At 47.6% G+C, this 14336-nt stretch overlaps 2 protein-coding genes across 4 annotated transcripts in view; one reads left to right on the top strand and one right to left on the bottom strand.

Moving 5' to 3' along the window:
* The window catches only part of ZNF385C (zinc finger protein 385C), a 72885-nt gene extending 65796 nt beyond the window's left edge, over window positions 1-7089 (top strand). For 2 of the 3 annotated variants that reach the window (XM_031966284.1, XM_012548277.3), the window contains exons 3-9: window positions 14-159; window positions 1421-1531; window positions 3129-3294; window positions 3427-3699; window positions 4309-4505; window positions 4815-4928; window positions 5525-7089. In XM_031966284.1, coding sequence (XP_031822144.1) covers window positions 14-159; window positions 1421-1531; window positions 3129-3294; window positions 3427-3699; window positions 4309-4505; window positions 4815-4928; window positions 5525-5752 — 1235 coding nt within the window. In that variant the 3' untranslated portion in view covers window positions 5753-7089. The remainder of the gene's footprint in view (window positions 1-13; window positions 160-1420; window positions 1532-3128; window positions 3295-3426; window positions 3700-4308; window positions 4506-4814; window positions 4929-5524) is intronic. The other variant, XM_031966283.1, reaches the window with a different exon arrangement.
* Window positions 7090-7452: 363 nt separating this feature from the next.
* On the bottom strand, window positions 7453-14336 carry NKIRAS2 (NFKB inhibitor interacting Ras like 2). The gene is made up of 4 exons (XM_003768201.3): window positions 14203-14336; window positions 12562-12670; window positions 11688-11929; window positions 7453-8713 (listed from the first exon to the last, which is right to left on the bottom strand). Exons 2-4 carry the CDS (start codon window positions 12653-12655, stop codon window positions 8474-8476), a joined length of 576 nt encoding a protein of 191 aa, XP_003768249.1. The 5' UTR covers window positions 12656-12670; window positions 14203-14336; the 3' UTR covers window positions 7453-8473.

The following is a 14336-nucleotide window of genomic DNA, read 5'->3' as shown; positions in this document are numbered from 1 at the left end:
CCTCCCTCACCAGGCCCAGCCTCCAGCTCCCCCAACCCTCTGCTGGCCTCGCTGCCCCTGCCTGCTCGGCCCCTGCAGCCCCCACTGGACATCAAGCACTTCCTGACTTTCCACTTCAATGGTGCAGCCCCACTCAACCTTTTCCCCAACTTCAGCACGGTATGTGTGGAGAGGGTGGTGGCATGATGGGGAGAGGGAGAGCAGGGTCCAGGCCATGGGAGGAGGGGGCCAGCTGAAGGGGCCTGAGTACTGGGCTTCCCTTTCTGTTCCAGATAAGGGGAAATCGGTTGTCTTTTCCTTCCCCGTTTCCTGAACCCCATACATACGTGTGCTCAGTCCTCCTTGAGACTTAACTTCCCTGTTCAGATCTAGTCCCCGGGTCAGATGAGATTTCCCTGTTTCTGCAAAGCTAACCAGTGTAATGAAGACACAAGAGTCCCTTTCCACCTAGGGGACAGCTTAAAGTGGTGAAGAACTTGGATCCTCACCAGCAGCTCTGGGGGAAGAGAAGCCAAGGGAGTGTGGAGGGTGGAGAATGAGAGAGAAATTCTCATCTTGTGTATGAAATTCTCTGCTTGTGTATGAAAATGAGAGACTTGGAGCTAAGAAAAGGCTTTAGGGCCATCTAGTCCAGTACCTTCATTTTATGAAATGAGGAAGCTGAGGTGTGAGTGACTTGCCTAGGGGTCTCAGGTAGGATCTGGACCTAGGTTTTCCTGACTCCAAAGCCAGCACTTTCCATCACACGTTGCCTGCTTCTTCCTGGTGTCTCTGGCTGCTTTCATCTTCACCCTTCTTGCCCTCTAAAGATATTATTATTAGAGGAGCTTGCACTTTCAGTCCCATTCAAAACGGCAAAACTGAAAAGATAATTACTCATTCCGTGACAGGCAGGATACAAAGGCTAAATTAGGGTTGAAACAGCTCAGACAGCAAAGAGGAGACTTCCTCTTTGGGAGGAGAGGGAGAGTAGCCCCCCTACTGTCTTTCTTTACCTTCTTTCTGCTTCTTTATACATATATTCTATTTCCCAATACTTATTGGTTCTTTTGTGCATGTGTCTGTGAAACAGATGTGGAAAAGGTAGCAGAGAAGATCAATGCTGCCATCAGGACAATTTGTTGCCCTAAATCACAGACTTCTGAAGGACCCCCCTGGTCTTTCTCTCATTTCCGTGCAAGTTGACTTCCTCCTCAACCCCATCTCAGACTAACTTAGACAAGAGTCCTCCCAGGGCTTTCCAGGAAAGTGGATGCCCCTGTTGTCTTTGTTTCTCCCTATTCCTGGGTATCTCACCCATGGTGGTTTGGAAATTCTTCCTAATATCTAACCACAATGCCTTCCTACTTAACCCTCTCCTCCCCAGGGCGAGGGCAGGGCTCATAATTGCTGTTCTCTCTCACCTCACCTCACCTCACAGATGGACCCAGTCCAGAAAGCAGTAATCAGTCACACTTTTGGAGTCCCCTCCCCTATAAAGAAGAAGCTGTTTATCTCCTGTAACATCTGCCACTTGAGGTTCAACTCTTCGGTGAGCTAAGTGGAGGGAGAGGGAGAAGGTCTAATGAATGGGGAGTTCTCAGGGGGAATGGCAGGAGTGTTTGGAAGGAAAATGGGATCCAGATTTGATTGGGAGGAAGGGGAAAGGTGAGGATGTGACTTAGACACTTGGAAAGAGTGTTGAACTTGAGGGCAGAAAAGAGGGCTTTGAGTCCTGGCTCTACCACTCACTATGTGCAAGTCACTCCATTTCTCTGGCTCTCAATTTCCTTATCTGTAAAAGGAAGGGGTTGGACTAGATGGCCTTTAATATCTAGCTCTAAATCTATCTTTTCATGATCTTTGTTATCTGGTGTAATCTCCTGTGTTCCTAAATTATTTTTCTCTATTTCTCCACTCTCTTTATGCTGCTTTCTCTCCTAATCTTGCCCATGTCATTCTCTACTCCTCTCTCTTTCACTTCTCCTTTCAGTCTCTATTCCTTTACTCCCCTGTGCCTTCACATCCCTCTACTTCTATGGAAAAGACTTAATTCCTATCCACTTTTCTGTGTTCCCAATCATAAATGCTCTCAAGAAACTAAGAGCCTAATAGTAGGTTCTGAGACCTTTGCTAAAAGAAGCATGATAGAAGGCTAAAAGTAACAGGAACAAAGGAGGGATTCAGGCAAAGTGTTTTAAGAAAATTAGGGGAGGGAGAGAAAACTGGTGAAAATGGGAGTCGTGGAAGGACCGGGAAAACTTCCTGGAAGAAGCAAAAACTAAGCAATCTTCAAGAGAGATTTTCCACAGGTTCCATTTCAGGCCTAGAGGCTTATTTGTATCAATGTACAGAGACAGAATATTAAGTTGGGGAGTAAAGAATATCTAGTGGATCAAATGCTGGATTTGGAATTAGTAAAATCTAGGTTCAGATTCCCCTTTTGAACCTTACTACCTGAGTGGCCTTGGGCAAGTTTTTAAATTTCAGATACCACATCTGTAAAATGGGAATAATAGCAACTAGCTTCTCGGTTGACTTTAAATAGGATCTTATATAAAGAGCTTTGTAAGTCCTCAAGCACTCTGTAAGTGTAAACCGTTATAACTATTATCATGTAAAATAATAATAGCCCCCCTTTATATAGCAGTTTAAGATTTACAAAGTACATTGCATAACTTGCCTCATTTGATCTTCACAGTTCTTAAGGTATCATTATTATCTCCATTTCACAATTGGGGAAACTGAGGCAAACAAAAGTTAAACAACTTGCCCAGGGTCACTCACAGTTACTGTTTGAGACAACTTTTGAACTCAGGTCTTCATGACTCTAAGTTCAGCAATGTCTTCGATAAATCACTTAAATGACTTAGAGCTAGAAATAATATAGAAATATATTAATTTAATATTAATAATATTATTAAATATAATAAAAGTTGATATCATTAAATGTAATAAATAAAAATAAATGTAATGTTATATATTAAATATGATATAAAATAATAGAGCTAGAAAGGATATTGGAGACAGATTGGGAGGGCCTTATTGAACCTTTCATGCCCAGCACCAATTTATACACAGTTGGTGTTTAGCAATGAATGACTGTAAATGAACGAACAGTGCCCTTGTGTTCTGATGCTCTTTTTTAGAACCAGGCTGAAGCTCATTACAAAGGCCACAAACACGCCCGAAAGGTCAAGGCTGTGGAGGCTGCCAAGGGCAAGCAGAGGACCTACCCTCCAGCTCGGGACAGAGCCCCTGGTCCACCGGCCACCCCTCCTGACAGCAGAGCTGCTGGAGAACCCCAGAACAAGGGTATGGTAGCCTGGGCTTGTTCCTCACCAAATGTCAAGTAACGGGGGCCAGGGATTCCTCCTTGTTTTGCCATTTAATTACTACTTTGAATCTGAGCCTGGAATCCCTGACCCGCACCCTCTGTTTCATCAGCTCCCTCTCCTGGATCTCCATTAGTTCTGCTGAAGACTTTGGACTCCACTCCCAGGGAGTCGGCCGGCCTGGATCTCTCGGATGCCTCTTCGTCATCCTCCTCCCCTTCCTGCTCCCCTTCATCCCCAGGACCGGGGGCTGAGACGCCTGGTATGAGAATGGGGGCCGGGAGCGGCGTGGGTGCTGACAACCAGAACGAGAAGGGCCCTCTTTACTGTCCTACCTGCAAGGTCACTGTCAACTCAGCCTCACAGCTCCAGGCCCACAACACAGGTGAGCATTATAGGGGATGGGGCGTATCGAGGGAGGGAGAAGGGGGCTACTAGGGAGGAAGAGGGGAAATCTATACTTTTTGCCCATTCTGGAGACCAGGGAGTGGGGAAGGTACAGCAGCTTTGATCTCCTGATTGCCAGTACCCAGATAGACCTGGGGAAGGACGTCCCCTAGTCTCAGCTCCAATCTCTGGAGGTGAGTGGTCTGGGGAGAGAGAAGCCAAGGGATAGAAGGCTTCTGTGACTATAGAACTGGGGTTCTTAACCTGGGGCCCTCCTTGGCCAGGGAGTGTCTGTAGATAGACTTCAGGGAATCTGTGCATTTGAATTGAAATTTCTCCAGTTACAAATGAAAGCAATGAACTATTATTTTGTGATGGGCTCTACAGGCTAAGGAAGCAGAGGATGAGGAGAAAGACTGTTCAAAAGAAGGGGCTAGGAATCGGGGGTATGGCATGGAAGTAAGGAGGGAGGCTGAGAAAAGGCTTCAGTACCAAGGCAGAGGATACCTGTCCAGCATGAACAGGATATCCTAGAGGCCTTCAGGCTGGAGAGACCACCAACCTTTGTCCTTGTATTCCCATTGATGGGATTTCTCTCTCCTCATAGGAGCCAAACACAAGTGGATGGTGGATGGTCATCGGGGAGCTCCTCGAAGGGGCCGGGGCCGAATCGTGCCTCGGGGAGGGGCCAGGCACAAGGCTAAGCGTGTGGCAGGGGTCTCAGCTGGCAAGCCGGGCCCAAGTCCTTCTTTCCACTGTGCTCTTTGTCAGCTCCATGTCAACTCTGAGACCCAGCTCAAGCAGGTGGGGGAAAGAAAGATGTGAGACGGGATTGAGGTGGGGGCAGCTAGGCCCAGGGTGGTCAGAAAAGGTGAGAGAAGGGGCATGACTTGGGGAGCAGTGAGTAAGAGCACTCCGGAGTAGAGAAAGGTTGAGGGATGGTGGATGACCAGTAAAGGAAGAGTGCTATACTTGGGAAGGGAGATGGTAGATGGGCAAAGTGGGGAGACCAGCTCCTGCCTTCCCTCAGTTCCTCCCCTATCCTGAATCAAAGGAGTAAGGGGCTGGGGGGAATCTGCTTCAGCCATACCCTGTTTGTGCCATGTATTTCAGCACATGAGCAGCCGAAGACACAAAGACAGGCTGGCAGGGAAACCCCTGAAGGCTAAGGTCACTCAGCAGAGCAAACTACAGAAACATGGGGCGCTGGCTGTGAATATCCTCAAGGTACCTGTCTCTGAACATGGTACCCCACAAGTCCTGGGGGCTGGAAGACTGGGTGGGCAGCTCTGAGCCAGGCAGAGCCAACAGGTCTGAGGTGGTGATGGAGTTTTGGTGGGGGTGAGTGGGAAGGACAGTGTCAGGGAGAGACATCAGGAGGTGGTGATGGGGGCAGCAGGAAGGAAGCCCACCCCTTCCCTGAGCCTGCTCTGGGAAGGGAGGCCGAATTTGGCCTTTCTCTGACTTGGGGCGCGTCCAAGAATTTCCAGCAGGTGGGATGGAACATCAGTTATGAGGGCATGCAAGGGAGGGGTGGGCGTATGTTTGGTCGAGGGTCCCCTGGAAACAATCACCATCCACTCATCTTCCCTTTTTCAGCCTTTTTAATTCCTAGGGTTTCCCATCCCCACCCCCAAACAGGAAGACAGGTGATGGAGAAGAAAGTTTGGTCCATGTGCTTCTGGGAGAGAGGGGGCAGGAGGAAGGAGTGGGAAATGAGATTGGGAAGCATGTTTTCATGTAGCCCAGTCTGGGGAGGAAGGATGGGGGACAGGTGGTAGTGGGCAGTTTCTTGCAGTCATAAATTATGTCTTTTTCTGTAGTCTAAGCTGGCTTTGCAGAAGCAACTCACCAAGACGCTGGCGGCCCGATTCCTGCCCAGCCCCCTCCCGACTGCTGCAGTGTGCACCCTCCCGGGGCCCTTGGCTCTCCGGCCGGCCCCAGCGGCCACCACTCTCTTCCCGGCCCCCATGCTGGGGCCTGCCCTGTTCCGGTCCCCAGCAGCCGCTGTGCGCCCTGCCACTGGGCCCATTGTCTTTGCTCCATACTGATCCTGACTCCCCAGCAGTCCTGCTTCCCGTCTCCTTTCCAGCTCTCCCTAGTCATGGAGCAAAGTCTCTACAACTGGGAGTCTGATGGGGGGAGACGAATCCACTTTTAGAGTCAGCATCTTCTCCCTCTCCACAAGAATTGGATGAGATGGCCCCTAAGGTGTCTTCCAACTCTAAATCTGACCGTGTGTTTAGTACTTCCAGTTCATACAAGGTAGCCAAGCCCCGCCACTGTGGGGCTTCAGAATCACTCATCTCCCTCAATCATCCATTCCCTAACTTATCTGGTGCCATCCCTGGAGCCTGCAGTTCAGATGGCCCTGTAGCCAACAGCCGAGGTCTCCCCAGCTCCAGGAGCTAACGGGTTCCTAACAATCTATGCAAAATCTCCAAAACCAGCTTCATGGTGTTCTCACTTTTCAAGGGAAATGGGAGGGAGGCAAATCTGATTATCCCCCTACCCCAGGCCCTGCCTCGTGACTGGTGGGCTCACAGCCCCTTGATTTTTAGCATCTTTAGCTTTGCCAAGTATGTTTCTCTGTGGCCCAAGGGCAAGGGGCAAGTTTATGACCTTTACTTCCTTATTTGGGGGATGTCTTCCACCAAAAGCACCTCTCTACCCAATTCATGTAATTCTTTGGAGGACCACAGGAAGGAGCTAGGGTTGGGGCAGTATTCCCCTTAGGGAGAATGTGGACTTGGGGAGAGAGAACCATAATGGGGAGAAAAGGGAGGGGCATTTCCAAGTCTGGGCAGTGTTGAGGTAGAGAAGGGAGGAGACTCCTTCCTTCTCTGAAGGATCTCTCCTGATGGGGTGAGTGAGGAGGAGCTTCAGGTGGGAATGGCAGTCCCATTCTTTGGCTTGGCTAAGAAAGCCTCCTCCTGTCCTAGCCCTTTGTCAGACCCCCGCTCTGCTCTGTTCCAGGATGAATGCCTGGCCGTCTGCACCTTCTCAGCACTTTGTGCCTCCTGTCTTTTAAATCTTATGGAACAGGCTTTGTCCCCTTGTTCCCCACTTCCCCACCCTCTCTATTCCTGTGCACTTTAGCCTCCCTCCTTCAGAAAAGCCATTCCTTCTTCACAGCCCAGACCACAGCACCCTCTAAATCTACCTAGGCAGTAAAATTGTAGTGGGACCCAGCCTGACCCCAAATTTCTAACGGTGTTTTCAAGGTCTCCCCTGCCCTACCTCCTAGGACTTGGCCAGTATCCTCTGCCTGTTTTTTTCTTCAGATGTTTCCAGTGGGAGAGAACAAGGGGAGGGGGGGATTTTTTTTTATAACAAGCTATTGTGGCTTTATTATGTCCAACTCATCAATAAAAGAGTCTGGAGTTCAGTGGTGTCTGTGCTACTTCTGTCCCACCATGTTCCCTGTGCTGCCTTCCTGTGTTGGGGGAAGATGATATATGTGCTGTGGGCATGGGTAAGGAGGCTTTCAAAGTACCCCAAGGTGATTTTTCATCTGATAGCGGGTTGGGAAGGGGGTGCCTGATGTGGGCGGGAGGGCACAATACATGATAGAATGTCCTACCTTCACCAGCACATCCCACTATGTGGGACGATCAGTCACCGAGAGCTTTGTCCCACTAGCCCTGGGAGATGCGAGGTGCTGTGCATGTGCTTCATTATGGGAGATAGGATAGTTATACATCCAATGTAGGTCGTGTATGTGCTTCACTCTGGGAGGTCGGGACAGTTATACGGTCTAGGTCATGTATATTTATTATGGGAGGTAGGAACAGTTATACAGTTTATGTCATGTATATTCTTCATTATGGGAGGTAGGGATAGTTGATACAGTATAGGTCATGTATATTCATGATGGAAGGTGGGATAGTTATAGAGCACACATCATGTATAGCCTTCATTATGGGAGGTAGGGGTAATTAGAAATGCAGTACAGGTTAAAATTAAATATTAAGAAAGTCCCAGCCACCCAGAGTGGGAAGCGGCGGGCTTGCAGAAGCCATAAATCTGTCCCCGGGTAGGAGGCGGGTCCCTGTGTGCAGCAGTCTGGTTCCCGGGACAAGCTCTCCCGGCAAGGGCTCTGAGCAGCTGACGCGGGCTGTGTGTTGCCGCCCCCTGGTGGCTGAGTCAAAGGCAGCGCTTTCCTAACTGGAGGCGCCCGAATGGAAGGAGTTCCCGGAGGCAGCTGAGGACCAGAACCGGGACGCCCTTTGTCCCAGGGGTGGAGGCCGGCCCCTGCTCCCACCGCCAGGGCTCCTTCATCCCGCACTGTGGCCAGTGGGGCAGGAAAGCTCAGCAGAGCCCGGAGGGGAGCACCTGACTCGGCGGGAGCTTCTGCTTCCCCAGCGGCGGCTCTGCGGGGGGAGACCCGAGTGAACCGGGGGTACCTCCCGAGCTATCTCCCCTTCCCTGCGTGCCAGGCTCCCCCGCTGGGCTCTCCTTCCCAGGGCCATGAGGCGGGCGGAGCTCCTGGGGCTCTCTTTGGGGGGCACAGCCCGCCAGCGGCGGCCTGACCTGCCCGCTCTCACTCAGGCTGGGGGGTTAGGGGGGTGGGGGCTGTGCAACGGCTGGCGCTATTTGGAAGGGGAGAAGCCGCGGAGAGAGATGAGGCGGGGGGCGCCTCTCTGCGACCTCCCACCGCGGCCCTGCCGGGCCGCCCTCAGGAAGCCCACCTGATTCGGCTCCCCCCAGGACTGGGGGAGGCAGGATTGGGATGGGGGGCCTGAGGGAGGGGCGGTGCGAAGAGCAGGGGCTCAGCCGTCCAAGGAGCCGCTGCCCTTGTTTTTCCGGCTGAGGGGGAAGGCCGACTTGCTCTGGGGCTGAGTCATCTTGCTGGCCAAGTAGACGAAGGGCTCCAGGAGCGAGCGGCGGTCGGCCACCGAGACTTCCCACAGCTTCACCTTCTCCACCTTGGCCCAGTGCTGGGCCACATCGGGGTCCACCCGACGCTGCTCTTGAAGGTCACATTTGTTGCCAAGGACTACGATGGTGACCTGGGAAAGGATTACGGAGAGGGGCAGAGTGAAGACTGTGCCCGAGTAGGACATAGCACTGGGAGGCAGGAAGCCCCGGGATTCCAATCCTGATTCAGATGTTTAATAGTTGTTATATGTAAGTCACTTAACCTCTCTCCACCTCATATTTTTATTTTAGAAACGGAGATAATATATATAAAAGCTTTTGTAAACTTTAAAGCAATCTACCTGACTTTACAAATATTAGTTATTTTTGCTACTTAAAGCATTTTATAATGAGCATATGTTTCAGTGAAACTTCTCTCCCTGCATTTGCAGTCTACTCTAATCAAAGTCTTTTTTGTGTGTGGGAGGAACAAATGACGGAAAATAAAGTCAATGCCCATCTATTGGGGAATAGCTAAAGAAACTGTGACATGTGAAATTACTGTGCTATAAGACCCAGTTTTTAAGACTGTGGTTCACTCTCCATGGGGTCTTATAACTGAATGTAGGAATCATGAATTAAGATTTTTTTATGAGTAAATGTTTGATTTGCATATCTGTTTTACATACCTATATATTTGGGGTCATCTAAAAATTTCTTATGCAAAAGGGGGAGTAGAAAAAGCCTAAAAAATCCTATAAGAAATGACAACCAGAATGAATACAGAGAAGCCTAGAAAGACTTATATGAACTCATGCAAAGGGAAGTAAGCAGAGCCAGAAAAGCAACATATACAATGACTGTAACAATGTAAATGGCAAGATCAAGAAAATGTTACAAAATTAGAAACAAACAGCTTGGCAACAAAGAACAGAAAGGAAAAGATAGAGTTCTCTTAACTCCTTTGCAGAAGTAAAGGTCCACAGGTATGGAATACTATGTATAACATCAGATTCTTTGTGGTCATCAGTTTGATTTTTTTCCTCCCTCTTTTTCTTTCTTTTTTGATATAAATAACTCTCTGGGAAGGGGGAAGGGGGAAGTAGAGGAATGCAAGGAAAACTCTAGGAGATCTACAAACAAAAGAGCAATAAAAATCTATTTTTTAAAAGTCTGGGTGATAAATTTGGGATAGTTTTCTTTTTTTCTCTCTATCTCTATTCTAAAATTTGATCCAGCCTCAAGCAATCTTATACCATGCTCTATAAAACATGCTCTACCGTCTGGGCATCAGAAATGGTTCTAACCAGTTGTTTATGGTACCTTCTGACTGACCTTAAGCTTCCTCTCCCCCCGGTTCCTTCCTTATATACAACTCTTGTTCTCTCTGCTGGTTACTGTAATTAGTAAGGTCCCTAATGAGAGTAGTAGATAGAATGCTGGCCTGAAGTCAGAAAAACCTGAGTTCAAATATGATCTCAGCCACTTATTAGCTAGATGACCCTGGGCAAGTCACTTAATCCTCTTTGCCTTGGTTTCCTCATCTCTAAAATAAGTGAAGAAGGAAATGACAAACCCCTCCAATATCTTTGCCAAGAAAACCCCAAGTGGGCTCACCAAGAATCAAACATGACTGAATGACAGCAAAAGGTCCTGATGCTCTCAATTCCAGCTTCTGCCCACGTCCTCTTACTCCCAGGAGACCTAAAGAAGCCCTGCCCTAGGTACCTCTGCAATCCTCTGAGAAGGCTCAGAAATCAGAGATCTGGTAGGTCCAAATGAAATAGTGGTGGCCTCCTTGGAACACATATGTAATGGGCTGAGGTTTGAGTTGATGCACTGAGGTCCCAAGTACGTGAGGCTAAATAGTAATTGGGCTATACTCTATTAATATACATGATTGGATAAAGAATGGTCCCTGCCCACTCTCCTTGCAAGTCCTGATGTGTCTTAGAGGAAATGACAATTTTGGTGGGTGGAGGCAGAGAGAGACAGGAAGAGAAGCTGGGAGAGATTGGGCCTGGGTTCGATACTCCTAGCTGCTGGTCATGTGGCTGCTGGTCTAGCTAGCTTCTTGACTCAGCTGCACACATTGCTATCGCCCATTCTCTTCCACCTCCGATCCTTCTTCACTGAGAATAAAGACTGACAATTTTCCCCTCACCTGAATTCCTGACTCTGGCTGATTTTAAAATACGTGATCTTCACACACATACCTCCTCCACTAACCCCTAGGTCTCTCCATAGCAACTCTGCCCTGCCATAGCTCCTTTTTATTTTTAATTTTATTTTAAATTTATGGAATAAAGCATTTCCATAACAGAGCATGATTAAAAAAAAAAAAAGATTGCACATGAAACTGCAAATCTATCATTATAATTTGCTATTCCTTTTAAATATAAAATATCATGTAAATTTTTTATTTTTTCTCTTTCCCTCACCCTGCTCCACTCTACAGATGGCTACCATTAGACATAAATAGGAATATATATGTGAAAGTATTCTATACATACATTTACTTATTAGTTCTTTGTGTGGATGTAGATAATTCATCTTTCCTCATGTGTCCATTTTTAATTTATGTATTTAGAATAGTCAAAATGATTTAGTCACTTAAAATCATTCTTAATATCATTGCTATTACACTATTTTCTCATTCTTCCCATTTTGTTCTTCACTATTTCATGCAAGTCCTTCCATGCTTTCTAAAATCAATGAACTCATCATTTCTTATTGCACAGTAGTATTCCATCACAACCATATACTACAACTTATTCAGGCATTCCCCAATTGATGGGGATCCCTGCAATGTCTAGTTCTTTGCTACCACAAAGAGAGCTGCTATAAACACCTGATTTACTTTGAAAGTTATAATTATTATTTGTGAATTTCCCTCCATCTTATTTTTACTCTTCTCCTTCTCAGCCTTTCTTCTTACCCTATCCCTGTTATCTTCTTCCCCACCTTCCCAATCACAATCCACATATCCCTTCCAAAGTGCCTCCCCTATCCTCTCAATCTTCCTCAGTCTTCATACATGATCAGTAATTTAAAAACTGTCATCATTAATAAGGTAATTTGAAAGAAAGATTGGGGCTGAGTTGTGTATAATGCGGTGATTCATACCTCCTTCTTGTCCTTTGATTTGTCAATCTCCTTCTTGAGCAGTTCCACTCTCTGGAAGGATTCTCGGCTATTAGTGCTGTAGACAAGGACATAGCCGTCTGTACAGGAGAAACAGTGCCTGGGAAGTTCTGCCCCATCTCGAAGGCCTCTTGTGTCATAGAACCTCACCTGCTCCCGCACACCTCGGTCAGTCTCGATTGAACCCACATAGATGTCTTCCTGGGTTTCAATCATCTCAGAACCTAGAAGGGGACACGTTGGTTTTTGTTTGTTTGTTTTTTGAGGAGAGGATGATCGATAGGAATGAGTAAAAGCAGATATTTCCTGAGAGTCCAGTCAAGGTCTGGGGATACTTAAGTATGAGAAAAGGTGAAAAAGTGGAGGTTGCTGAGTGTGGGGTTAGGATCAAGGGATCACTAAAATCATTTACTCTGACATTTAATTAGTGATAGGACCTGGATTTCATTGTGATTTCATTGGAATAGGGAATTCTCAGGTGAGGAAACTCCCTCTACCAATTTAAGTCCAAAGTACCTTCTCTGTAACTTTAGAGTCTTAGAATGTCACCCACAGCAGTCCCCATAGTCAGTATGTGTCAGAAGTAAGGCTGAACCCAGGATTTCCTGCTGGAGGTCCAGCTCTCATGTCGATTCTGACATGCCATGATTCCTTGAAACATCAATTAGCAATGTGCAAATATCCTAATTAAAGCTTTTGTTTCTGCATCATTTCTTGGACCCTGAGTTTCTTCCTGACTCTATTGTGAGGGCTCTCTCCAGTCCTGGATGTGGTCACCTACATGGTGGCCCTTGGACTGTGTATGTGTGTGCAGGAGCAGAGATCTAATTCCTCCTTCCCAAATCCCAGCACTTACCTACTACATGGTTACCATACAGTAGCTGTTCTAGGATCGAGGTCTTTCCCACCGAAGCCTGGCCACACACAACCACTTTGCAGCTCTTCCCCATGGACAGACCTTTACCCTGGAGAGAGGAGACAGGCTACACTGAGATGAAGAACAGGGAAGAGATGGAGGAGATACAATAGGGAAGGGTCAGATCAGAAGGGGATGTCTTGAGTGAATTTGACACACAATCACTGGGGATTAGGTCTCTTCAAAACAAATGGGATGATGGATTTATAGCTGGGAAGAAGAGGGGAGGGGAGGATTACTGTGAGGCTCTCTCTCTCTAGGTCTCTCTCTCTCTAGGTCCCTCTCTCTGGCTACTAGGCTGTAGTGGGGACCACCTGCTAAGGCCACAATAACTCTTCATCTCAACCTTCATCTTTCTTTTAATGTAAAAGAAAAACGATCTCAAACTTAGTTGTCTGGCTGAGCCAGACTAACTGGCAGAGGTTAGGGTTTAGCCCAAGAAAGGAATGCTTTTTGTGAGAACTACTCCACCTTGCTCTCCAGATCCTGTCAAACCAGCAATGTAGAGCAAGACCATTGAAAGAGGTGAGTTAAGATTAAAGAAGCCAAAGCTGAAAGGATTGAAGGGGCTTTGAATATGCGTGTTGGATGATTGCAGGGAGGAGGCTCATAGTGGTATGAGTCATTTTGTTGCTGAGAATATAACAAGAAGGGTTAAACTCAGATATACCTCCAAGGAGAGGCTCTCAGACATAATAGGGGTCCTAGGACACAGAAATACCAGACATAGGCCCTTAAACAGTTAATTGGGAGCAAGAGACCCTCACAGAGAGCTTCTCCAAAAAAAACTAATCTTATTCCCTTTCTCCCCCAAGATTCTCAACCTAGAGAGGAAGCCTTGGAGGGGGGGACAGAGGTAGATGCCCCTTTCCCCCCCCCCCGAAGGGAGCCTTAGACCCAAAAAGACCCCACAGAAGGAACCCTGGAAAAGACAAGACCCTTAGAGAGGGGACCCCACATGGAGTTAGAATTCCTTAGAGAGAGTCCTGCAACCTGGGAGAAAGAACATAACCTCCTCATTTTCAGGTTCTTCACCTTCAAATGAAGGACTTCTAAACTTTTGCTCTTAGCCTTTTGTACCATTAAAAATTATTGAGCCTCTTTCCAAAGAGTTTTTCTTTATGTGGAGTATATTTATGGATATTTACTATATTAGAAATAAAAACTAATTTTGTAGATCCTCTCAAAGGGTTTTAGAGACCCCAAAGGATTCCTTGGGCCACACTTTGAGAACTACTGTAATCTATGACCCCATATTGGAACCAGAGAGACATCCCCCCAAGAGGAAAACCTGGGCAAGGAGCTCGAAGGCGAAGAGGACACACTAGGGCTTTTAGGGGGCAGAATCTTGAGTTTATTTGGGCAGTATGCTCCTAGTGCTGAGCTGCAGCAGGCCCTGGTCACCAACTGCCCAAGGGGAGCCCATATCCTGCTCTGAGACTCTCAAGACTGTCCAGCTGGGCAGGGGGTGGAAGGAGGAGTGATAGCTACTGTTATGGGTGGTGCTGGGATGCTGCACTCATCCCTCCACCCGGGATGTCCAGGGTACCCTGGAGCAAGCTGAGAACAGAGGCCACCTACCTACTGGGGGTCTCTCCCGGGGTAAAAAAATCTCTAATCGTAGGAGCAGCTGATGCTGACAGAGGCAACTTCCCACTTCCTTCCTGGACCTTGAAGTCATCCCCGCCCTCCTGCATCCGGTGAGCAGCAAGAGG

Source organism: Sarcophilus harrisii, chromosome 4, assembly GCF_902635505.1.
Source record: "Sarcophilus harrisii chromosome 4, mSarHar1.11, whole genome shotgun sequence".
Taxonomy (NCBI): Eukaryota; Metazoa; Chordata; class Mammalia; order Dasyuromorphia; family Dasyuridae; genus Sarcophilus; species Sarcophilus harrisii.
Note: the sequence above shows the minus strand (reverse complement) of the source record. Positions and strands in the feature narration are given on the sequence as shown.